Source organism: Schistocerca cancellata, chromosome 7 (assembly GCF_023864275.1).
Source record: "Schistocerca cancellata isolate TAMUIC-IGC-003103 chromosome 7, iqSchCanc2.1, whole genome shotgun sequence".
In the NCBI taxonomy this organism is placed as follows: domain Eukaryota; kingdom Metazoa; phylum Arthropoda; class Insecta; order Orthoptera; family Acrididae; genus Schistocerca; species Schistocerca cancellata.
The window spans coordinates 571,975,860-572,000,991 of record NC_064632.1 but is presented as its reverse complement, the minus strand read 5'-3'; the positions used below and the strand labels follow the sequence as shown (position 1 = coordinate 572,000,991).

General features: G+C 42.6%; 2 protein-coding genes across 2 annotated transcripts in view; one reads left to right on the top strand and one right to left on the bottom strand.

Annotated features, from left to right (window-relative positions):
• LOC126092507 (origin recognition complex subunit 5) overlaps nucleotides 1–7,553 on the bottom strand; it is a 153,162-nt gene extending 145,609 nt beyond the window's left edge. The window contains exon 1 of the mRNA XM_049908135.1: nucleotides 7,429–7,553. Within this exon, the coding sequence (XP_049764092.1) occupies nucleotides 7,429–7,487 (59 nt within the window). The 5' untranslated portion in view covers nucleotides 7,488–7,553. The remainder of the gene's footprint in view (nucleotides 1–7,428) is intronic.
• Nucleotides 7,554–7,817: 264 nt separating this feature from the next.
• Nucleotides 7,818–25,132, top strand: part of LOC126092511 (EP300-interacting inhibitor of differentiation 3) — a 108,893-nt gene continuing 91,578 nt past the window's right edge. The window contains exon 1 of the mRNA XM_049908138.1: nucleotides 7,818–7,984. Coding sequence (XP_049764095.1) covers nucleotides 7,867–7,984 — 118 coding nt within the window. The 5' untranslated portion in view covers nucleotides 7,818–7,866. The remainder of the gene's footprint in view (nucleotides 7,985–25,132) is intronic.

The following is a 25,132-nucleotide window of genomic DNA, read 5'->3' as shown; positions in this document are numbered from 1 at the left end:
AGGGGTAAGTGAAGACATCTCGGGGTACGCCGAAGTTAAAATAAGAGTTGTACATATTCATTTAATTATATACTAAATAGATTATTCTTCTTTTCAGTTTTTAAAACCCATTAACATATTGCTGTGGATTAAGTTGTTCCAGATGTAATTAACATGCAATAATGAAGATGATGTATCACAGGGAGGGGGGGGGGGGGAGGGGGATATGAAGTTGAGTATAGAAGTTTCCTTAGGGATACATGAAGAACAAAAGAACGCTGACATATTTTAGCGGCCGTTTGTCTTCCATTTTACTGATAAGGTATGATGAAGTCCATTAATTAAAAACCACTTGAATTCAGCCCTCTTAGGTTGCGCGTGTACCCTGAACACTCCATGTCAGCCTCCTAGTGTCACCAGCAGCACATCTGGCATGAGGAGGTGACCTGCTACTATGAGTCCCTGTACTGCACCAGCAATTGGGCCATCTGCTCACACCAACTGTGGTCCTGGCTACCAGCAGTGGTAGCACCATGCCTCTGACCCTAACAACATTGTCCCACTCATGAATGGAAAGACTGAAAAATGTCTAAGAGAAACCACTCAAAGAGAGAGATCGAGAGAAAACATTCATAAAATAGGTGTAAGCATCAACTACTTGTTTCACTTGATATGAGACAACTCACTGAAAAAAATTCACATCCAGAGAGACTAGTTTCATTTGGTTGGTTGGTTGGTTTAAAAGGGGGGGTTGGGGAGGGGGAAGGGCCCAAACTACAAGGTCATCAGTCCCTTGTTCCTAATAAAACAATGCCACGAGTGTGAGAATAAAACAGATGAGATATATAACACAAAACGGAAATAAAGGAAAGGCCACAAGAACGAAGGAAAGACAATGAACACTAAAAGGAACAAAAGAGGACAAGAAAAACAACAGAGATATGCAAGAAACAGTCAAAAGAGAGTAAAACAAGGAAGCAGATTACAGTGGCCAGCCGACTACGAAAATGAAAAGGAAAAGCCAGCCACCCTGCAAAAATTCAAAATTGCTCAGCAATGTGCTCGGCATTCGCGTTTGCATCAGTAGGTAACATGCCATTTATGGAAACACCCGGAACACCTGCTGGGGTCTGGTACCCGAAAAGACGTTTGATCTTTGCCCAGACTTGGGAAGATGAAGTATGGCACCCAATGGTCAAGACGAATCTTTCCCAACACTCCTGCTTCCGTCGTTTGATTAGATGGCGAGTACGGGCACGTTGGCATTTAAAGGCTATGAGGTGCTCCAGGCAAGGGTGCTGCTTATGCTGCTGTAGAGCCCGCCGATGCTCCTTAATTGCTTCAGCGACTTCTGGCGACCACCAAGGGACTGCCTTACAACTCTGACACCATAGAAAGCGAGGGATCACATTTTCTGCCACAGAAACAATTGTTGTTGTCACCTGATCAACCATCACATTGATGTTACTGTGTGGGGAAGATTCAATGGTGACAGCAGAGCTCGAAGTTTCCCAGTCTGCCTTGTTTAAAGAACATCTGGGCAGGCGTCTGTGGGCCTGACACCAGGGCAGTGACAGGAAGATGGGGAAGCGGCCACTACCACATAGGTCATCATGTGCTCTCCAGTGGATAGACGGGAGAAGTCCTGGGCTGCAAATTGATAAATCAATGGCCGAGTAACTACCATGAGCCACACTGAAATGTGTGGCGGCCCCAGTACTTAAGAGGCGGAGGTCGAACTGAGATGGTAAAGTTTCACCATCTCTGCCTCTGTCAGTAAGCACAGAGCCACCCCACAAAGGGTTATGGGCATTAAAATCTCCCAAAAGTAGGAAAGGTTTAGGGAGTTGATCAATCAGTGCAGCTAATATATTCAGGGGTACTGCACCATATGGAGGATGATATACATTGCAGGCAGTTATTTCCTGTGTCATCCTTATTCTGACAGCCACAGCTTCTAGGGGGTTTGAAGGGGCGTACTTTCACTACAGACTGAGTCGAGTTTAGGACATAAATGCAAACTCCACCTGACACTCGATTATAGTCGTTTCGGTTCCTGTAATATCCCTTATAGCTGCGGAGGGCAGGTGTCCACACTGCTGGAAACCAGGTTTCCTGGAGGGCAATGCAGATAGCAGGTGTGAAGCTTAACGGTTGCTATAGCTCAGCCAGGCAGTGGAAGAAACTGCCGCAATTTCACAGGAGGATGACATCATTGTGATACTAGGAAGGCATGGAACATTCGATGAGGTAGATTATGCTTCAGAGTCACCTGCTGCCACCGACTTATTGCCTGAGCAGTCTATATTCATTGTGTCTCAAGAGTCTGGCAAGATCTAGGTCCTCAGCAGATGCCAGAATTTCCGTACCATCCTCGGATGCAGAACTTGTAGGTAGCAGTGGTGTGGGTGCCACCACAATTTCCTTGGTCTTAGAGGTTTTCTCTTTGGATTTCTATTGTTGCTCCTTGAGTTTCCCTGGCTGGGACTTCACTGGCTCAGTCTCCAGGACTGAGGATGAGTGTGAAGCCCTATGACCAGCTAATTTTGGGCTCTTCAGCCAACGGCGTGTCATCTTTCCCACTAGCAGAAACCTGGGAAGGGAGTGACCCAAGGGACCCCTTCCTAGCTAGAGAAGTGGAAGAAGACTTACGCCTCTCTGGCTTAGAAGTGGGGACGTACGTCCCCAATGGTGGGGAGGGGGGTTGCTTCCGAAGTAGATAGCGCAGGAGTAACAGGGAGGAAACGCCCCCCTCTTCCACCCCTCCCCCCCCCCCAATTAAGGGGGCAGGTGTAGTCTGCCAGCTCTGAGAGGTGACTGGGGAAGGCGGAGCTGATGGTGACAGAACTGTTGTAGCGGCACCGTAAGACGATTTCATACACACAGGATACAAGTGTTCAATTTTTCTCTTAGCCTCACTGTAGGTCAGTCGGTCCAGGGTCTTGTACTCCATAATTTTCCTTTCTTTCTGGAGAATCCTGCAGTCAGGCAAGCAAGGCGAATGGTGCTCTCCACAGTAGACACAGATGGGAGGCAGGGCACATGGAGTATTGGGATGTGATGGACGTCCGCTATCTCAACATGTGACGCTGGAAGTACAGCAGGAATACATATGGCCGAACTTCCACCACTTAAGCACCGCATCGAGGGAGGGATATAGGGCTTTAACATCACAGTGGTAGACCATCAGCTTGACCTTCTTGGGCAATTTATCACCCTCGAAGGCCAAGATGAAGGCACCGGTGGCAACCTGATTATCCCTTGGACCCCAGTGGACACGCCAGATGAAATGTACACCTTCCCACTCTAAATTGGGGTGCAGCTTGTCATCAGACTGCAAAAGAAGGCCCCTGTGAAATATGATACCCTGGACCATATTTAAGCTCTTATGGGGCGTGAAAGTTACAGAAACATCCGCCAGCCTGTCACAAGTGAGTAACGGCCATGACTGGGCAGAGGATGCTGTTTTGATCAAGACTGACCCAGATCTCATTTTGGAGAATCCCTCCACCTCCCCAAACTTGTCCTCTAAATGCTCAACAAAAAACTGAGGCTTCATCGTCATGAAAGATTCCCCATCAGCTCTCTAACATACAAGGTACCAGGGTGAATAAGATTAGCTGCCATCCTTAGCCTGACATTCCTCCCATGGTGTGGCCAGGGAGGGGAACGACTTGCGGTCGTACTTCTGTGCATTGAATTGAGCTTGTGAACGCTTAGAGACTGCTGGTGTTTCACCACCAGCAAGTGATGACGGACTTCACTTCATTGTGTGTCATCCGCCCTGATGACACCCACTCTGACCAGGGGCCCTCCCCACGGGCACCACCCACTCGCAGCAAAGGCCACCTGGCAGGATGGCCATTGCCGGGAGTCCTGATGCCCCAGGGGGATGGGCATCTACCCCTTGGCATATGTGGGGAGTTAACAGAGCAGGCATCAGCAGAGTGATCCTTGTGTGGTCAGGAGGCTGCAACCAACAGGGTACATGGCAGCCACACCACAACGGAATGGCTACCGAACGAAATCCATCGTCATTGTCAATGCAGACAGCGACAGTGCATGGTGCATGGTGAAAAACGCACCCAGGAAGGCGTCCTCACCCAAGAGATGGAGAATGGGCAGGACAGCAATGCGGCAAGGAGAAAGTGGGCTAAAAATTTCAATGCACAATGGACACTATGCAGCATGTAAGGCACCCTTTCCCAATTGGCTCACTCTTCAGGAAAATTTTGAAGAATGGAGGTCAAACCCTACAGGGGACCGTCACATAAAGGCCGAAACGCGTGAAACTCCTTTTAGTCACCTCTTATGACAGGCAGGAATACCTCGGGTCTATTCTTACTCCGGTCCCACAGAGGGAGCTTCATTTGGTCATTTCATTCAAATGGGATGGGGGGAGGATAGCAACTGAGTGGAAAAACAATCGACAGGCCAATCAGTTGTTCAAAGCAGTCATTTACCCCACTGCTAGCCTATAGGGATTAGAACCAAATTACTGTATGCAAACATATGGAATAGGATAGTGGCTATGCAAACAAATAGTGAAATGAAATCCCATGTCACAGAACTAAAAGATTACTGCACTGGGCAGCTATTCAAATGCTGTGCATTAGTAACAGATCTGGAAACACTCCAGTTAGTCAACCTAATAGTTAACAATCCTCCCAACAGCATATGCTGGCAATGGGAGCATTCATGAGAGTATTCATAAGACTTAGAGGAAGTAACTGGGAAGCCATTTGCATGTGATGATTTCATATTGATAGCACTGATCGAACACACCTAAATTTGTACAAACATGTGCAGACATAGGTCAGACTGGTCATGGAAACTGGCTTGACTTTTTCAGCAGAACCACCCTAGCATTTACCTTAGCAACACTATACAGGACTGGATGGCCATACAGGTGTTTCACCCCACTTCTCTTGCATGTGAGCCCAGTGCTTTACACTGCACCAACAAGAGAAGCTTATTCCCAAAACTTAACCTATAAATTACAAGGGGCATTCAGTAGCTAATGAAATATTTTTTCTCACCCAGTTTCAGTTGAAAACATGCATAACGCATTAAGACATTGTGTAATATTCCTCCTGACCCCTATAGTTTCATGAAGTTAAGGTAAGTGGTGGTGTTATATGTAGCCTTCAAAATGGCATCTAACACAAATGCATTTCAACAAGCAGAGAGCAGTCAGAGCTGTCAGAGCCATCCCAGCATTTGCCTGGTGCGATTTAGGGAAATCACAGAAAACCTAAATCAGGATGGCCGGACACAGGATTGAACCGCCGTCCTCCCAAATGTGAGTCCAGTGTGCTAGCCACTGCGCCAATTTGCTCGATAGAATGGGAGTAAAACAATCATTAAAAATCAGTAAAATTCAGTGACATTGGGCTTGAGCCCTGGCCGAAAACCTTGAGAGATCCCACGTTTTTTATTCAGAATGAGGTTTTATATACTAGGGATACATCTGTAATATGTTGCTGTTAGACAGTAATGATTGCTATAAGTAATCTGTCCGACACTGCTGTTTTTACTTTAAAAGGCAAAATGAAGAGTGAGATAGTACAGCATTACAACAAAGAATTCTCATTCAGGAAGTGTGGAGTTTGAACACAGTGATAAACCCTAATACTTGATAAAACGCAGAATACCCCCCCCCCCCCCCCTCCTCACCATGCACTTCACAGTGATTTGCAGGGTATAGATGTAGATGCAAAAATATCCATCTGTGTATTCAGAGTTAGAGCTTTTTGTGGCTTCCTTAGGTTGCCAAGTTGATTCTATTCAAAAGCTCATGACAATTTTCCAACCCTATCCTTGTCCAAGCCAACAAAGGTTTTATCATAAATATCTCCAACATATTTGAGAAGTCTCATACTATTACATGAAATGGTATGTGAAGTGATAAATGATGATTGGTTTGTGGGGCGCTCAACTGCATGGTCATCAGCGTCCGTACAAAGTCCTAATTTTTAGACAATCCAATCTAGCCACTTGTCATGAATGATGACAATGATGATGAAATGATGAGGACAACACAAACACCCAGAGAAAATCCCCAACCCGGCCGGGAATCGAACGCGGGACCCCGTGATCCAGAGACAACAATACTAACCACTAGACCATGAGCTGTGGATGTGAAGTGATAAAGAATACATGCAAACCACTATGGTAAACTACCCAATTAATTTAGATGAAGAGAGCTACAAAAATTTACCATCTCTTGTTTTTCACACAACAGATGATAATACTATAATGATGATAATACTATAAAACCATCTTCCTGGAGAATTCTCAAACGCAGGATCTCTGGAAGAGAGTAGAAGCACTTAAAATACATTTAATTGGAAATATTGGTTTGGAAATCCCTGCACTATAACAAAACTGCTTGTTTTAGCTCCAGCTTGTCCATGCCTTTGTTTTTATCTTGCTTCACATTTTAAACAAAAAAATTCTATTCACTGGATTGGACAGGGGACCCAGAATTAACTCTCTTTAATTAGTTTTTTCCTTTTCTTTCTTTTTTGTGAGAATGAACTGACAGTGTTCAACATTGGAACGTAAAAATGATCCAAATTTGGGAATCACGACACTTGGCAAGGTACCCAAAATGAGTGAAAACTGAAGGAATGTGCTTAAAAAAAATTACCATAAAAGTACAAGAGAACTAACAAAATGATTACATACAGTTCAAAAATCATTACATTCCTTGATTTTTACAATTCCAATAAATAGATGACTTTAAATTACAAAGCGCACAAAGAAGTTTCGTTGTCATTTCAAAACATGAAGTATTTTCCGAGCACATTCTGCATAGTTCATATTTCTTTAAGCTACAACTACCACCATGTTTGAATCGGGAAAACACACAGTAGCAAAAACCTCTGAAGTAACTGTTCAGTTATGAGTGCCCTGGTCTTATCTCACATCATTAAAATGATTATTTTTTTCCATCCTCAATGGTTTGCTTAAAATACATTTTACAAGAAAAATTGTGGCTGTAAAGACAGTGTGAAATGTGGCTGCTTTGGTAGGGTGATGAGAGCCTCTACTGTGCAAGCATAAGAGAACTGAACCCATCAAAGGTTTTTTTATATAAAGAAATAATACGCATGTTCTCAGCTGCATTACACATTCTACCGTTACAGACATTAAATTAACCAAGATCAAAGCCAACCAAATATAATATGAATCATTGGCAGTTTGATTTCCACGTATGATATTGATGTATGCAGTTAGCGAAAATCTGGTAGCAGCTAACGCATTAAACTGATCAACATATTCATAATATGCTGTTCTGTGAAATACATCAACAGTGCAGATGTGATACGCTTGCGACGCTGGCAATACACATCCGTATTTGATTAAGTAACCGGAAAATATACCAGTTCTATAACCAAACCTCAGCTCACAGATATATGTATTCTTTATCGAAATAACACTTACTCAACAAGAACAACACATTCTTTCCCACAATTCCTTTCACGCAAAGTCCGCAAGGACATTTTCTTCTAATGTGTTGTCTGCTTTCTTGTTTTCTGCTCCCGCTGAGTGCAGACGAAATTCAGATATTTTACCGCCAAATTAAGCAGGTTTGACAACAGTGTTCACTAGCTCTTGGAATGACATCGATAATTGACTGTGGTCACCACAGTCACTCACTGATTTGTTTCGTTGTATAAGAATTACAGTAGCTAAAAACGTATTTTTAATTATGTACTGCAACTGGTGCTGCTGCTTTATATACCATAGTTGATACAGGTCTTAAATACGCGTTAAGTATATTTTGTGTTGCAGTTGGCAATCCTTCGGTCACTGCAATTGTAGAACTTTGTGTGTAATCTGTGGTGTGTGTTTTGACTGGAGTTGATCTTTCTAACCAAAATGAATTCCGAAGATCCTCAGAACAAAAAGATCATGGCGTTAACAGAGGAAAGAATACAAGATATCGAGAAAAAGAAAGAAGTACTCGAAGGGTTATATTGTCAAGCTAAAGAATGCTGTGAGTAAATATCAAAGCATAGTTTTTTCTGAAGATGTCAGATTTATTTATCTCTTTCAGTATTTAGAAACATTGTGTACGTATTCGATCATCAAAGCAGACAACTAACGGTTTTCATTGTTACAATTATTTATGGAAAAATTAATTTGACACATGCTGTAACTTTGTCTATATATGAAAGACTTGAAGCTGTAAGTTAATAATTGTAGAGTAAATCAGATTATTCGCCGTGCAACCGGTTCACATGAAAGTAAGAAATCTGGTTCGAAATACCTGCGTTAACTACCAGGGGGGGCATTGGAAGGTTCAGTAATAGCTTTTTTTTCCCACAGTGTCGTGAATATGACGTACTCAACTTTGTCACTATAAGAAATTTTTTTGTGAACACACTGATATATATATGTTCAGTTTAAATTATTATTTCACAGTGAAAGATAACAGCAGAAATTACACAAAACCTTGTTTATATTGGCTGCCCTCAGCCAAACATGATGTTGCATTAATGTTTGCTGTGTACCAATGCAGTGGGCCAACACCATATGGTAAACTTTAACCTTACCTAGCAGTGAAATTCATGCAGCTAGTAATGCACCTGTGTCAGACTATGGTTGTCCAGATACTAACATATGATGCAGTAACCAATACTAAGGGTAATAAAGAGAGAGCAGAAACACTGAACACGATATTCATATTTTCCTATAGTAATGAAGATACACCTGTACCCTAAAATGCCCCAGTTTCCTCACTGAAAAGGTGAGTTATTTTGATATGTGACAGTACCATCAGAAACTGATAAAATCAAGCAAGGTCCTTGAGCCTGATGTAACCCAGAATTTGCAGCTAGTTTCCATTTTAAACATAATACACTGTAGAATCCTTGAAGGAGAATCAGTGTCTAGTAATTGGACAAAGACACAGGTCACTCTATTCTACATCAAGGGTAGCAGAAGACCTACAAAACCGCTGACCTATCTCATTGACTGTCTGTTATAGAATGTATTCTGTGCTCAAACAATGAAGTATCATGAAAAGAATTACCTCGTCTCAACCACCATGTACAGTGTGGTTATAAATAAACTTTCACCTCTTGAACTGGTGTAGGTGAAAACAATTTACTGTAAGGGTAACCAAATGTATGAGGGGGATGTTCAGACTGTGGACTGCAGGATTTGTGTTGTTGTCAGTGTCTTGACTTGCTGGTATGGCACCACAGGGTTGAAACACAAGGTTCAGTATGCATTAAGTTGACAGTCAACGTGTGCCTGGGCGAGGTGAGCAGGGCTTTATTTGTTATGCTTGTTTACCAAACCAACACTAGTAGTGCTGCTACTCTTTGCAAGTATCGACCAAGGATCTCCACCTCACATTGCTCTTGAGGTCACTAAGCTACTCTGTAATACGTATGGAGAATTGGCTGATGGTGCCAAACTGTGTGACCACCAGATTTGAACCTGTGCAATTTCTGGCTGTGGGGTTACATGAAGGATGGGTTATGTCAACGAGACAGTATCACGCGTTAGAGGTTAAAGATGAGCATAGCGAGGGAGGTAGCAAATGTCCCAAGCAAGATGTTTCATGCAGCAATAGAGCAATCTCTAGTGCTGTTACAGTCTATCGATGATGCAGACAATCATATAAATGTAAACATAGTTTCCTTCATTGGTTTATTCTATTTATTTTATTCTGCTCATCCTTACAAGTGTTTCTACAGAATTTCATTATTCTGTGACCACTTGTTTTTCATGGGGGCCCTCTCAAGTAACAAAAGTTTAGTTAAAAGCACCATATATTGCAAAAACATCTATCATGCAAAATCTGTCTTTTAGTTTTCTCAGACATCCAGAAAATGATGTGGGTACTGTATTTCTTGATTTCTGAGATGTGTTTGACACTATTAATGAAAGCAGGATTAGCCTATAAGGGGTATGAAACAAAATTTGTGGTAGGATTGAGGAGTTCTTGGTAGGAGTAAGACAGCATTTTATTTTAGATGGAGATACATTGATGTAAGTAAAATTACCTTCACCTTCAGACATTCCTCAGGAAAGTGGGGTGAGATGCTCTTTGTTTATATTTTATTTTATCACTGCCAGACAATATTAAGAACAACATTTTTGCAGATGATGCTGATATCATAATGAAGTAGGTTCTGTCAGAAAAAAAGCTGCAGAAATATTCCTTGAAATCTCAAAGAGTTCAAAGTGATGCAAAGATTGCCAACTTGCTTTAAATTTACATAAATGTAGAATTATGCATTTCACAAAATGAAGAAAAAAAGTGCCAATGTCTTATTTCTGTACTATCAATAATGCATAGTAAGAATGAGCCAACTTGTAAGAGTACTTTATATATGAATGTGAACCAGAGTTATGTAGGCTCGGTTTAGGCAAGGCAAGTAGAAGACTTCGGTTCACTGGTAGGATATTGAGAAAATGCAGTCATTCTACAAAGGACACTGCTTGCATGTCCCTTGTGTGTCCCATCGTAGAATATTGCCTCGAGTTTAAGGGAGGCGTACTAACACAGGGAATGAGAGTTGTACCCTCTCTCCAATGCTATTCAGTTGGTATACTGAGCAAGCAGTAAAGAAAACCATAGCTTGAAAAGGGAATTGAAGTTCTGGTGGAAGAAATAGAAACTTTTAAGGTTTGTGAATGACACTATTTATGTCAAAGATGGCAAAGGACTTGGAAGAGCTGTTCATCTGAATAGATAGTGTCTTGAACAGAGGTTATGAAATGAGCAACCAGCAAAAATAAAACTATCATAATGGGAAGTGATCAGATTAGATCAGGAAATGAAATACTAAAAGTAATGGATAAATTTTGCTAGTTGGCAGCCAAATAATTGATAAGGGCCAAAGTAGAGAGGATATAAAAAGAAATAATAAAAAAAGCAAGCAACTGAGATTCATATGAAGAGACTAAGGGAAACGTAACTCATCCACAAAGGAAGTGGCTTACAAAACTCTTGTCAACTGATTCTTTGTGTTGCTCATCAGTCTGAGAGCCTTAAAAGAAAGGATTCATAGAAGACATGGAGTACATTGACCGAAGAGCAGCACATTTCATCAAACGATTCTTTAGTCATCATGAATGTCAAACAGGTATTCAACTCCAGTGGCAGACGCTACAAGAGAGGTGCTCTGCATCTAGGAGAGTTCTATTATTGAAATTCCGAGAGATTATGTCCGACAAGAGTCAGACAACATATTACTTCCTCCTACATGTGCCTCGTGAAATGATCACAGTGAGAAAATTCGAGAAATTTGAGGTTAGTAAAGAGGTTTACCAATACTTATTCTTTCCATATGCCATTAATGAATGGAGCAAGGAAAGGGGGGGTCATTCAGTGGCAGTGAAGGTATCTTCTGCAACACACAATCTGCTGGCTTTTGGATTGTTGATGTAGAAGTAGATAAAATACCGGCAGGATGTAGGAAGAAAATATCATTTCAGAAAAATGGGAATTTATTAGCAAAATCCAGGATGGAATAACAACAGTGTGAAAGATTGATAGCTACTCAAGAGAGAAGCACAACGAAAAAGACTGTTAGATATAATTCGTCTATCGGACTAAGTCCTTCATCAGATGTAGACAACATGCATTCACACAAGCATGGGTCAATCACAAATTGACAATGTGGCCTCTCTGGGGAGCTCAGATCTGACTGCAATTCACTGTGTCTGAGGTGAGCAGTGATCTGTGCTGGGATGGTTAGTACAGTACAGAAGTGATGTAGGGTAGTGTGGGATAGCAGGATAGAGATGGGGAAAGATGCTCATTCTGCCTGTGAGAGCGTACAGGGATGTGGTGACGCTGAGTATTGGGTTGCTAGATATAGCATGTTGAGGCTGTGCTGAGGGGGGGAGGGGAGAAGTAGAGTAGGGAAAAGCAGTATGTGGGGGCAGGAAAAAGGCTAGGCTGGAGGCAGGGACTCTAAAAGATTGAGGCCAAAGGGATTGCGCAATTCAAAAAAACTGGTGTTAGGAAGAATCCCGGTACCGCAGGCTGTAAAGCATTTGCTCAAGTCAACCACATACTGTTGGGTAGCGTGCTCAGCAACTAGGTGGTCCAACTGTCTGTTGGCCACAGTTCGTCAGTGGCATTGAAGCAGACAAACAGCTTGTTCGTCATTTCACCCATATATAGAGTGGCACAGTGCCTGCAACTAAGTTGGTGCATCACACATCTGTTTTCACAAGTGGCCCTGCCTTTGATAGAGTAGGAGATGCCTGTGACAAGTCTACTGCAGGCAGTAGTACAGCAATTTATGGTAAAGGTCTTGCATCTGGATGTATTGCAGAATATGGGCCATGGCACAAAAGGCTGGGAGCAGCCATGGAAAAGGGACATACAAGGGTATTGTACAGGTTGTGTGGAGGATGGGATATCACTGAGGGGGTATGGGAAGGATATTTTCATTTCAGGGCTTGACAAGAGGTCGTCTAAACCCTGGTGCAAAACGTCATTCAGTTGCTCCATTCATACCTGTTATATACCCTCATATGTAAAAAACGTCCACAATTCTCTCTACCAATTCTCAACAGTTCTTGTTCCTTTACCACCCGAAACCATGTTCGTCACTGCAGATCCCACCTCTCTTATACTAACATCCCCCATGCCCATGACCTTACTGCTGTTGAGCACTACCAATCCCAGCATGCAATTGACTCAAAGCTTAAAACCTTCTTCCTGGTCCCCTCTACCAATTATATCCTCACTCGCAATGACTTTCCTTTGGAAGCCATCACCAACAAACAAACCAGTGGTACACCATTTGGCACTGGCATGGCACCATCCTATCCTAATCTATTCATGGGCCATCTAGAAGAATCCTGGCTAACCACTCAGAAACCTAAACCCCCCACTTGGTTCTGATTCATTGATGAAATCATCACCACCAACAATGCCTCCACTTCGACAGCTGCCACACCAAGTAGTGTCTTTCAGTCTAATCCCATCATGGTTGTCTTATCCGTAGTGACAAACAGCCCTTCTCAGCAAACATCAAAGGTGTCTGAGAGGCCTTCACAGACTGAAATTACCCACCCCACTTTGTCCAGAAAGAGGTCCCCTGCTCCTTATCTTTCCAGTCACCTACTGTACCTCACATACGTGCTGTCCGGCCACAAAAAATCATCCCTCTAGTGAGTCAGTACCAACCAAGACTGGAGGAACTGAATTGCATTCTTCATCAGGGGTTAGGCTACCTCTTGGCATGCCCTGAAATGAAAAGTATCCTCCCTACTCCTCCCACAATGGTATTCCATCATCTACCCAACCTATGCATTATCCTTATACATCCCTATTCCATCCCTGCTCCCAGCCCATTGCACACTGCCTCATATCCACACAATAGACCTAGGCGTAAGGCCTGTCCCATATTTCGCCGTGCTACCATCTGCTATAGGCTTGTCACAGGCATCTCCCGCCCCATCGAAGACGCACACACCTACGAAAGTAGTCGTGTGATGTACCACCTTAGCTCCAATCACAATGCCGCATTGTATATGGGCAAGACAACTAACAATCTGTCTGTCTACAAGAATGGCCACTGCCAAACTGTGGCAGAGGGGCAGCTGGACCAATTAGTTGCTAAGAATACCATCGAACAAGATGTAGTTTACTGCAAGACTGCTGTACAGCCTGGCCCATCTGGATTTTTTCCACAAACAATAGCTTTTACGAATTGCACAGGTGGTAACACCTGGTGTAACATATCCTTCGTTCCCACAACCCTCCCTGCTCTCAGCCTTCATTAGTCCCTTTCCTCTACCTGCCTATCCCATTTCCTTCCCCCATTCCAGCCCTACACACGCGTTCTGTCGTGCCTTCCAGTGCTCCTGTACAGTCCTTTCTGCTCCCCTCCTCCTCCCCCACACTGACAGACTCTCGATGCTGCACTTAGTAGTCTTGTACGCTGTCCTCACCATGTCCCTTTTTGCTCCCACAGTAGTGATGTAAAATGCCTGTACATTAATAAGTTCGGGCAAATGTCCTGGATAAATGTCTGGGCAAATATCAAAAATTCATAAATGCGCAGTCAGTTAGTCATTGTAAAGATTAATTGATTAGTGGCACTTAAAAAAAAATTTAAAGTGTTATTTTGTATTGGAAATGGTGTTTCGCAACACTGCTTTTGTAATGCTGTAGTGGTTGGGTATCCAAGTTGAAAAAGCTGCTTGAGAGTTTGGGGAAAATAAATTAAGACTGTAAATGAACTATACGTTTTTAATGAGGTCAGTTCTTGGGGTGGTACATAGTAAAAAAGAAAACGAAACCCAAATTTGAAAGTAAGTCTTCAAATAAGGCATAGTTTATATTAAGTAGGTAGCCTGTAGGTAGTATGTTTACTTATACTGTAAGACTACAAAAATATTAGAAAAAAAGTTTATCCATAATGATTTTAATTAAGTTAGAATTCAGTTAGAATTAAGTTAGAATTCAGACTCCACGAGTCCAAGAATCGCCAATTCTCTAGGAATTGACTGTTTTTGAACTGAATGTTTCTGGCGTCTTATTAATTTTGTTTTTTTTGTTTTAGTGTTTTTATTTTATCTTCACAGCAGAATGCACATACGAAAGCAAAGAAAACTAGAGTTTGTCTCAGATGTCACTACATCTGCCAATAAAGAATTTTTTCCCCCCACTGAAAATGGTTTATTATTTAAGAATACATTTATTATCGAGAAACACATGCCACCTGTTTAATACATTAAGTAAAAATATTGTTATCAATAAATCATTCTTCAGTAATAGTCAGAGATTTGACATGGATTATAGCGTGTTGCATTATAAAGCGATTACCCAAGGACAATGTTTCTTTATACTGCTTTTCACTACACAGCTATTAAATGCTGTGTGTGTAAAGTGCTTCTCTCCTCTTTCCTTTCAGTCTTAATAATAAAGGCAGTGAATGACATACATATTTTTAAATGTAAACATTTACTAACTTATAATACTGAGAGTATCGTCCCATCCCTTCTTTTAATTGGTAAATTATACATTCTAACTGTAACAACTTTGAGAAGCACTTTTTAAAACTGTGTTGTGCATATTTCCAAGCAAATGCCCATTTATAAATGGCCTGCCCACTGGGCATTTGCATGACACACATCAGAAACCCACAGGCATCACTAGTCTCCCTCCCCACTCCTAGCCCCTACCTCCAACCCTACCCCTATCTTGCTATCTCTGCGTGCCACACTCTTCCTCTATCCCCCCTGTCTACCCCAGCATAGAATTTATTAACATGTTGAATTTAGAAGTAAATTTGGCTGCTGTCAAAATGATGATCAATTTCTTTCTGATCTATCCTGATAGAGTGCGGGCTACCATCACCATTCCCATATGCACCTTGTACAAGTACATCTAATTGATGTGAGGCGTATTTTTCCTTAGATCACAGCTTGCTGTCATCAACATCCAGCTGTAGCATGCACTATAAAACCAGTGTCCACAGCACCACTCAGGAAGTGATCCCCTCAGTGTTGCCAGCAAATAAAATTTGCTTGTGTGGAATTGTAATCTCCTGCTGACCACTTGTTCAGAATGATTATGACAGTGTACTATTAGTACACTGCTGTCAACAGGTGCCAAGCAGTGTTTTCACAGAAGATGGTAATGGGACAGTGTTTGGATCAGGTCTTGCACTTAGGTCTATTGCAAGGAGACGACTCATTCCACATCACTGCAATGTGTCATGCAAAATGATTCATGGAATATCTAACTTTTGTTGAGTGACCTTGCCTGATCTGTCTAGTAGAGTGCAGTATGTTATGTTCCCTTCACATACTGCTTGCCATCTGTGCTAGGAGGTCAATGAAGATGTTCATTGTTCTTGCCTCACTCTAGGATGTGCCTTTCAGCATTAATGTGGTGATTAGACATTATTGAGTTGTGAACCGGGCAGGTTTCTGCCATTTACTGGGAGTGAGTTACAAAGACTTGGTGACTCTTTTGTGTTACTTGCTGTATATAATGTGCATCTTTTAGCAGCTTACCTGATCCATCTCTTGTTGAACTTGAGATCACCTGAAGATGTTCATTTAGAATGAAACAATTTGTTGCATATTAAATCAACCTGAAATACAGCTGTGTGGGTTTATTAACACAACAAAACTCAAAGCTAGTGAATGACGCTGATGATACATCATTTATTAGCTGGGACTCTACTGAATAGCTAGCATTGCAGAACAATAAAGTGAACTTAACTTACTCTTTTGGTCAGACCTATCTTGCCATGAACTGTTACTGAGGTGAACAGCTTCTTTTGCTTGGGTGGAGATGTTAGGATGAGACTCCCCCCCCCCCCCCCTCTCCCTCCTGGCTCTTCTGTAACACCACTACCCAACCCAGCTGCTCATGCGCACCTCAAGACACAATTGTGGTTGGGCTGTAGCACCTGGCGATAAGTGACTATTTGTGTGCATGTGCATATGCGTTAGTTGTCTGTCTGATAGCTAGTAATATCTAGCAGTCTTGTTTCAATGTGTCTGCCACTCAACACTGCCTCTGTGTGGAGTATCAGTCTATAATTTTCAGATAGTTGTTATTCTGTTCTGGATTTCCAAGGTTTAATCACAAATAAACTTAACATTGAATAAGGACAAGGCAGTCGTGGGGAAGTTTTGTTGAATTATAACCATTCTCAAGTATATCCCCACTGTATCAACTGCAGTGTGTCCATGCTGCCTCCTCTCGAGATTGTCCCGTATACCTTGATGAGCAGGCTGTCCAGGAGATCTAGTTAAAGGAAGAAGTGCCTTACTCGGTCACTCATACGTTATTGGCCAGTCGCAAACCTGGTGTTCTACCTTCTGCACTTACAGTACTGTTCTTCCTACACCTCACTCCCTGAAGGACATGGCCACGCAGACATGCAACCTCAAATTCAGCTCTGAGGTTATGAAATTGCCCAGTGTCATGGTAGCATCACCATTTCGTCTCTCAGCTGTGCAACAAGCCATCAAACTGTCATGGTAGCATCACCATTTCGTCTTCCAGCTGTGCAACAAGCCATCAAACTCTCACCTCATGGGGCGAAGTCACCAGCTACACAACTGGCGGGATGGAAAGGACAGATGAAATACTTGAAGACATCCAATGTCCCTCCAGCCAACCAACACCTGAGTCGTCCTCTGCTGCCCAAAAAGGCTCAAAGAAGTCAAACAAAGGTAAACATCTTCTCGTTCGCTAACTCAAGATCATCTTCAATGGTATCACCACATGATACCCTTGCCCGGCTGGCGTCTGTGTCGCTGGTGCGCGCCACCAACCGTTTTTTCTGTGTTGGACTGTGCATGCTGACAGCAGAAGAAAGCTGATGCTCCTGTGGACCTCATGGAGCAGCCACTGTGCCCTGTAGCAGCGAGTATTCACCAGCTGGCACTTGGCAGCTGGCTTGGTGACAACCCTTCATTTTTTCCTCCTCATGACTCTCCTCCCTTCGTTCCCACAAAGAGGATATACAGCTGCTTTTAGAACCCCAGTGTCCACTTGTCCTCTGTCTTCAGAAAACAAAACTGTGTCCTCATGACTGCTTTGATCTTTAGCATTTCTTCCCTGTCCGTTCTGACTTTCCCCCATCTCTGACTGCCTATCTTCAAGATGTTGCAGTTTGCCTTTTTCTTCCTCATTTGACCTTCTCCCTTTGTTCCGTTTAAATCCCTCCATTTTATGTCATCAGGGCACACCTCCTACAGCTTACTGGGCAGCTACCTCACCCCTTTCTGCTGTTCGGTGACTTTAATGCTCACCATCCCCTGAGGGTTCTCCCAGAACCTGTCAGAGAGGTGCCCTCTTGGCTGACCTTCATAATCAGTTTAACCTCTTCTGCCTTAACACAGAAGCAGCCATGTTTCTTTCAGACTCTTCACTCACCTATTCTCATTTGGACCTATCCTTCTGCACTGCTCATCTTGTCCATCATCTCAAGTGGTCCATTACGTCTGACACCTACTCAAGCAACCATTTCCCATATGCTATCCGTTTGCTGACTCCTATCCCACCTACATGCACACCCAAATGGCAGCTTACTAAGGCCGTTTGGAGGCTTTACTCTCCCCTGGTGACCTTCGATGAACAAGATCTCCTCAGTTGTGATGACCACATAGAATACCTTACAAATGTTATCCTTATTGCCTCAGAACGTTCCATTCCTCGAACTTCCTCTTTACCATGCTGTGTCCCGGTCCCTTGGTGGACTGAGGCATGCGATGCAATTCACACACGCAGTTGTTCTCTCAGCATTTTTAACAGTCATCGTTTGGCGGCAAAATGCATTCATTATAAACAAATGCATGCACAGTGTTGTCACGTTCTTCAGGATAGTGAAAAAGCTAGCTGGATTTCATTCACTAGTTCTTTTAACATTTCCACTCCCTCTTCTATCATGTAGGTCAGCTTCCGACAGCTCTCTGGGACCAAGATCCATTCCCCAGTTTCCGACCTGAATGTAGCAGACAATGCCATCATGGGCCCTATTGCTATCTCCAACACCTGGGGCCGCAGTTTCGCAGAGATTTTGAGCTCCTCCCATTATCACCCTGCCTTCCTCCATCGAAAATGAGTGGAGGCGGCTTGTGTGATACTGTTCCCAGAATTGCGTGTTTGAATGCCACCTTTAGTCTGAGGGAGCTAGATCTTGCACTCACTTCATCCGGATCCTCTGTCCCAGGGCTAGACGCTGTTCACATTAAGATGGTGTGGCGCCTTTTTGTTGCGGGCATGCACTTTCTGCTTAATACACACAACTGCATCTGGGCAGATGGCATGCTTCCCAAACACTGGTGTGAAGTCGCTGTCACACCCATACCTAAGCCCGGTAAGGACAAACACCTGGCTACTGCCCCATTTCTTTCACCAGGTGTGTTTGCTAGGTGATGGAACGTATGATTCATGCCCGGCTGGTATGGTGGCTCGAGTCACGCAATTTACTAACCACTGCACAGTGTGGATTTCAAGTGCACCGTTCTGCAGTTGACCATCTCGTCACTTTGTCCACCCATGTCGTGAATGGTTTTCTGCAGAAATCCCAGACCGTGGCCATGTTTTCGATTTGGAGAATGCCTACCCCTGCTGCAGGACTGGTATCCTCCTTACTCTCGACATGTTTGGCTTCTGTGTCCACCTGCCTCGTTACCTTTCGGTTGTTTCCTTGGGTTCTGCCTTATCGGGCACCTTTATCCAGGAAAACGGTGTGCCTCAGGGTTCTGTCCTAAATGTCATCACCATTAACCCTGTAATGACCTGTCTCCTGCTGAGTGTCCCTTGCTCCCTTTTCTTTGACAATTTTGCCATCTATTGCAGTTCTTCAGACTTGTCTCACTGAGTGGCGCCATCAGCAGTGTCTTGATCGTCATTACTCATGGTGCATCGACAATGGCTTTAGTTTTTCCACTGACAAAACCATGTGTGTAGATTTCTGGCAGCGTAGTTGGTTTCTTCCTCCGTCTTTACATCTTGGGCCTGTTGCTCTTTCATTCATTCAAACTATGAAATTCCCGGGGCTCATGCTCGATAGGAAACTTTCTTGATCCTCCCATGTGTCTTACCTGTAAGCCCACTGTATGCAGTGCATCAGTGTCCTACATGTCCTCAATGGTACTTCCTTGGGAGCTGATCAAACCACCCTCCTACAGTTTTAACGGTCCCTTGTCCGTTCAAAGCTAGACTATGGGTGTTTCGTTCATGCATCTGCACATCCGTCTCTTATACTATCCACTATCATGGCATCCATTTGGCCACTGGCGCCTTTTATACTAGGCCTGTTGAGAGACTATGCAGAAGCTGCTGAACTACTGTTCTCACACCACCGTGACTTTCTCCGCAGTAGATATGCATGCCGTTTGTCTCCCATGCATGGCCATCCATCCTATGCCTCCTTAGATGACTCCTTTGATCACCAGTATGGAGCACATCCATCTTCACTGTTAGCTCCTGGAGTTTGCTTTTGGCTCTTGCTCCAGCAGCCTAACCTCACACTCCCTGCAACTTTCCCAGTGGGTGTGAACCCTTCACCATCTTGGCTTCATGCAGTGGCCCATGTTCACCTTGGCCTTCATTTATTTCCTAAGGACACTACTCCAGCCTTGCGCTACCACCTTCAGTTTTACCACCATCGCATGGACCTTTGCGACTTTACCTTTGTGTTCATTGGTGGCTCTTGGAGTGACCGTTATGTTGGGTGTCTCTTCATCATTGGAGATGACATTTTTCAGTATCTGCTTCCAGAACACTGCTCAGTATTTACAGCAGAGCTCTTCGCCCTGTACCGGGCCATGCAGTACATCTGACAACACAGGCTTTTCAATTGCCTCATCTACCCAGACACTTCTGGATGTAGATGTAGATTTGTAACCTGCCTCTGTTTTGTCCTCTGCAGAAATTGTTTCAAAAAACTTTAAAAGTTCTTCAAAGTTTTTCCATATTCTCAAGATACTAGAAGCTCGCATAGTCCATAGTTGGGCAAAGGAGCCGTAGATTAGCTTGGTCGTTTGCACTCTCACAGCGTATGCTTCTGAAAAGTCTTATCCTTTTGTTGGATTCCCTCACAGTGTTTATTAAGTCCTTGGCTGAATCCATAATTTCCCCCATAGACGTAAGATGGTGGAGACTGTCTACAACTGTCCAGTCTAAACTCTGAGTAGTGCAGTGCCCATAAGGTGCTTTTGGTTTTATATCCAAAATTAACTTTTTTAGTCCTTTGAACTTACCTCTCATGTTCGAGGCACCATCATAGCACTGTCCTCTAAGTTATCCATTGACAAATCGAGATGAGCAAAAAGTCTTTTAAAATACTAAGCAGAGTTTGTGATTCAGTGTTGGGGGTCTTGTGCAAGCCAATAAAGTCTTCATTGATGATTAATGAATCATCGACAGTACAAATACAAAGTGACACTTGTACGTGAATTGAAGAATCACTTGTTTCATCAACCATAATAGAAAAATGTTCTCTTCTTGACCGGAGCCAATACCTTTCTAAACACAGACTTTCCTAGTAGATCTATGATCTCGTTTTGAATATCGTGGGACGTCCACTTATACCCCAAATGCCCTAACCAATCTTTAAACTCAGTTAGGCCTATGTCATTCTTTCGAAGTTCAACAATTGAAAAAAATTTGAGTTTACATCTTTGTACCCTCTAATTGCTAGTCCTTGTTGGCATAGAAATCGCACGGTAGTAAAAATTGTCTAAAGAGATAAACGGCCTTTCTTCGTATCACTATCTAACTGTTCATTCAACTGAGAGGCCGCACTTTGGTTAGTGATAGGAGTTAGTTTCAGAACACCTTCCTTATGCGTAAACATATTTTCACGCAGACGGAATTTTTCCAAATCCTTTTTTTCCAGTTAGAAAACCCTACGGAAGTAAATGCAATTTTTTTGTTGTTGTTGTTGTTGTTGTTGTGGTCTTCAGTCCTGAGACTGGTTTGATGCAGCTCTCCATGCTACTCTATCCTGTGCAAGCTTCTTCATCTCCCAGTATCTACTGCAACCTACATCCTCCTGAATCTGCTTAGTGTATTCATCTCTTGGTCTCCCTCTACGATTTTTACCCTCCACACTGCCCTCCAATGCTAAATTTGTGATCCCTTGATGCCTCAAAACATGTCCTACCAACCGATCCCTTCTTCTAGTCAAGTTGTGCCACAAACTTCTCTTCTCCCCAATCCTATTCAATACCTCCTCATTAGTTACGTGATCTACCCACCTTATCTTCAGCATTCTTCTGTAGCACCACATTTCGAAAGCTTCTGTTCTCTTCTTGTCCAAACTAGTTATCGTCCATGTTTCACTTCCATACATGGCTACACTCCATACAAATACTTTCAGAAACGACTTCCTGACACTTAAATCTATACTCGATGTTAACAAATTCCTCTTCTTGAGAAACGCTTTCCTTGCCATTGCCAGTCTACATTTTATATCCTCTCTACTTCGACCATCATCGGTTATTTTACTCCCTAAATAGCAAAACTCCTTTACTACTTTAAGTGTCTCATTTCCTAATCTAATTCCCTCAGCATCACCCGACTTAATTTGACTACATTCCATTATCCTCGTTTTGCTTTTGTTGATGTTCATCTTATATCCTCCTTTCAAGACACTGTCCATTCCATTCAACTGCTCTTCCAAGTCCTTTGCTGTCTCTGACAGAATTACAATGTCATCGGCGAACCTCAAAGTTTTTACTTCTTCTCCATGAATTTTAATACCTACTCCGAATTTTTCTTTTGTTTCCTTTACTGCTTGCTCAATATACAGATTGAATAACATCGGGGAGAGGCTACAACCCTGTCTTACTCCTTTCGCAACCACTGCTTCCCTTTCATGCCCCTCGACTCTTATAACTGCCATCTGGTTTCTGTACAAACTGTAAATAGCCTTTCGCTCCCTGTATTTCACCCCTGCCACCTTCAGAATTTGAAAGAGAGTATTCCAGTTAACATTGTCAAAAGCTTTCTCTAAGTCTACAAATGCTAGAAACGTAGGTTTGCCTTTTCTTAATCTTTCTTCTAAGATAAGTCGTAAGGTCAGTATTGCCTCACGTGTTCCAACATTTCTACGGAATCCAAACTGATCTTCCCCGAGGTCGGCTTCTACCAGTTTTTCCATTCGTCTGTAAAGAATTCGCGTTAGTATTTTGCAGCTGTGACTTATTAAACTGATAGTTCGGTAATTTTCACATCTGTCAACACCTGCTTTCTTTGGGATTGGAATTATTATATTCTTCTTGAAGTCTGAGGGTATTTCGCCTGTCTCATACATCGTGCTCACCAGATGGTAGAGTTTTGTCATGACTGGCTCTCCCGAGGCCGTCAGTAGTTCCAATGGAATGTTGTCTACTCCCGGGGCCTTGTTTCGACTCAGGTCTTTCAGTGCTCTGTCAAACTCTTCACGCAGTATCTTATCTCCCATTTCATCTTCATCTACATCCTCTTCCATTTCCATAATATTGTCCTCAAGTACATCGCCCTTGTATAAACCCTCTATATACTCCTTCCACCTTTCTGCCTTCCCTTCTTTGCTTAGAACTGGGTTTCCATCTGAGCTCTTGATATTCATACAAGTGGTTCTCTTCTCTCCAAAGGTCTCTTTAATTTTCCTGTAGGCAGTATCTATCTTACCCCTAGTGAGACAAGCCTCTACATCCTTACATTTGTCCTCTAGCCATCCCTGCTTAGCCATTTTGCACTTCCTGTCGATCTCGTTTTTGAGACGTTTGTATTCCTTTTTGCCTGCTTCATTTACTGCATTTTTATATTTTCTCCTTTCATCAATTAAATTCAATATTTCTTCTGTTACCCAAGGATTTCTATTAGCCCTCGTCTTTTTACCTACTTGATCCTCTGCTGCCTTCACTACTTCATCCCTCAGAGCTACCCATTCTTCTTCTACTGTATTTCTTTCCCCCATTCCTGTCAATTGTTCCCTTATGCTCTCCCTGAAACACTCTACAACCTCTGGTTCTTTCAGTTTATCCAGGTCCCATCTCCTTAAATTCCCACCTTTTTGCAGTTTCTTCAGTTTCAATCTGCAGTTCATAACCATAGATTGTGGTCAGAATCCACATCTGCCCCAGGAAATGTCTTAAAATTTAAAACCTGGTTCCTAAATCTCTGTCTTACCATTATATAATCTGATACCTTTTAGTATCTCCAGGATTCTTCCAGGTATACAACCTTCTTTTATGATTCTTGAACCAAGTGTTGGCTATGATTAAGTTATGCTCTGTGCAAAATTCTACAAGGCGGCTTCCTCTTTCATTCCTTCCCCCCAATCCATATTCACCTACTATGTTTCCTTCTCTCCCTTTTCCTACTGACGAATTCCAGTCACCCATGACTATTAAATTTTCGTCCCCCTTCACTACCCGAATAATTTCTTTTATCTCGTCATACATTTCATCTATTTCTTCATCATCTGCAGAGGTAGTTGGCATATAAACTTTTACTACTGTAGTAGGCATGGGCTTTGTGTCTATCTTGGCCACAATAATGCGTTCACTATGCTGTTTGTAGTAGCTAACCCGCACTCCTATTTTTTTATTCATTATTAAACCTACTCCTGCATTACCCCTATTTGATTTTGTATTTTTTTGAGAAAATCTTAATAGGTTTTTAGCATCTGCCTCTTTGCAGGCTTTGCAAGAAACGTTTTCAGTAGATGCTTCATATTCTAACCATGTATATTTGGTCAACCAATCCTTACCGGATTGTCCAGGTTTTGGCTGTGAATGGTTCTCGCCTGAAGACGATGAAGCAATTGTCGACACAATAATTATTGTAGGTTGACTTGCAGTATCAACAACTTCCAAGCACTCCTTTTTGGTTAAAAATTTGTCCATTGCAAACTTAACTCGCAATATACTAAGAGAGAGTAAAATAAACGAATAAAATGTAGTCATATAAAATAGTCCACAAGACACTCAAGTCGGAACACTAAACATGTCTGCAGCATGCACTGAATGAAACTATCCAAACTGAATGATTATGACAGCAGGGTGAGCTGCATATAGCTGCGGCGTCGTAATGTCTCGAAGAGTAAAGGTGATGTGAGGCGGTGGTTCCAGGCACTTCTGCTCCAGTCCTTTTGATGTCGCCGTGGCCGCAGCACTGGCCCACTGGTGCCAGACTTTACCCGAAGGTTCACGCACTGGGACAAATTCTAAGTGTGCCCACAGCACCGTAACACCATAATGATTCCCACCACTAGTTTTCAGTTAACCTGCTTACTACTGTAATAATTATTTGTCTTAACTCATTACTGGATGTATTTTAAAAGGTAATTATCATCAAAAAAGGAAAATAAAAAATTCCAACATAATTTTGTGATTTTACAGAGCATTATATAACTAATAATTTTCTTAAATTATTTGAGGTGGGGGGAGGGCTCTTGATGTATACACAAAACTATCGGGTTAATCTCTGTGTACTTCTTTTCTGTGATACTGCTTATGGTGAAACAAACAAGTTTCAAATTAGTATAATAAATACATGTACAGTCTTAGACATAAAAACTGACCACAGAGACTGGGTCGTTCACTTAAGGTGGCCAATAAAACAGACTGCCCCTGAAAATGCAAAGTCTGGCCATCTGCACAATCTGGCAACACTGTAAGATGCGGAAGTGTCAGGAGG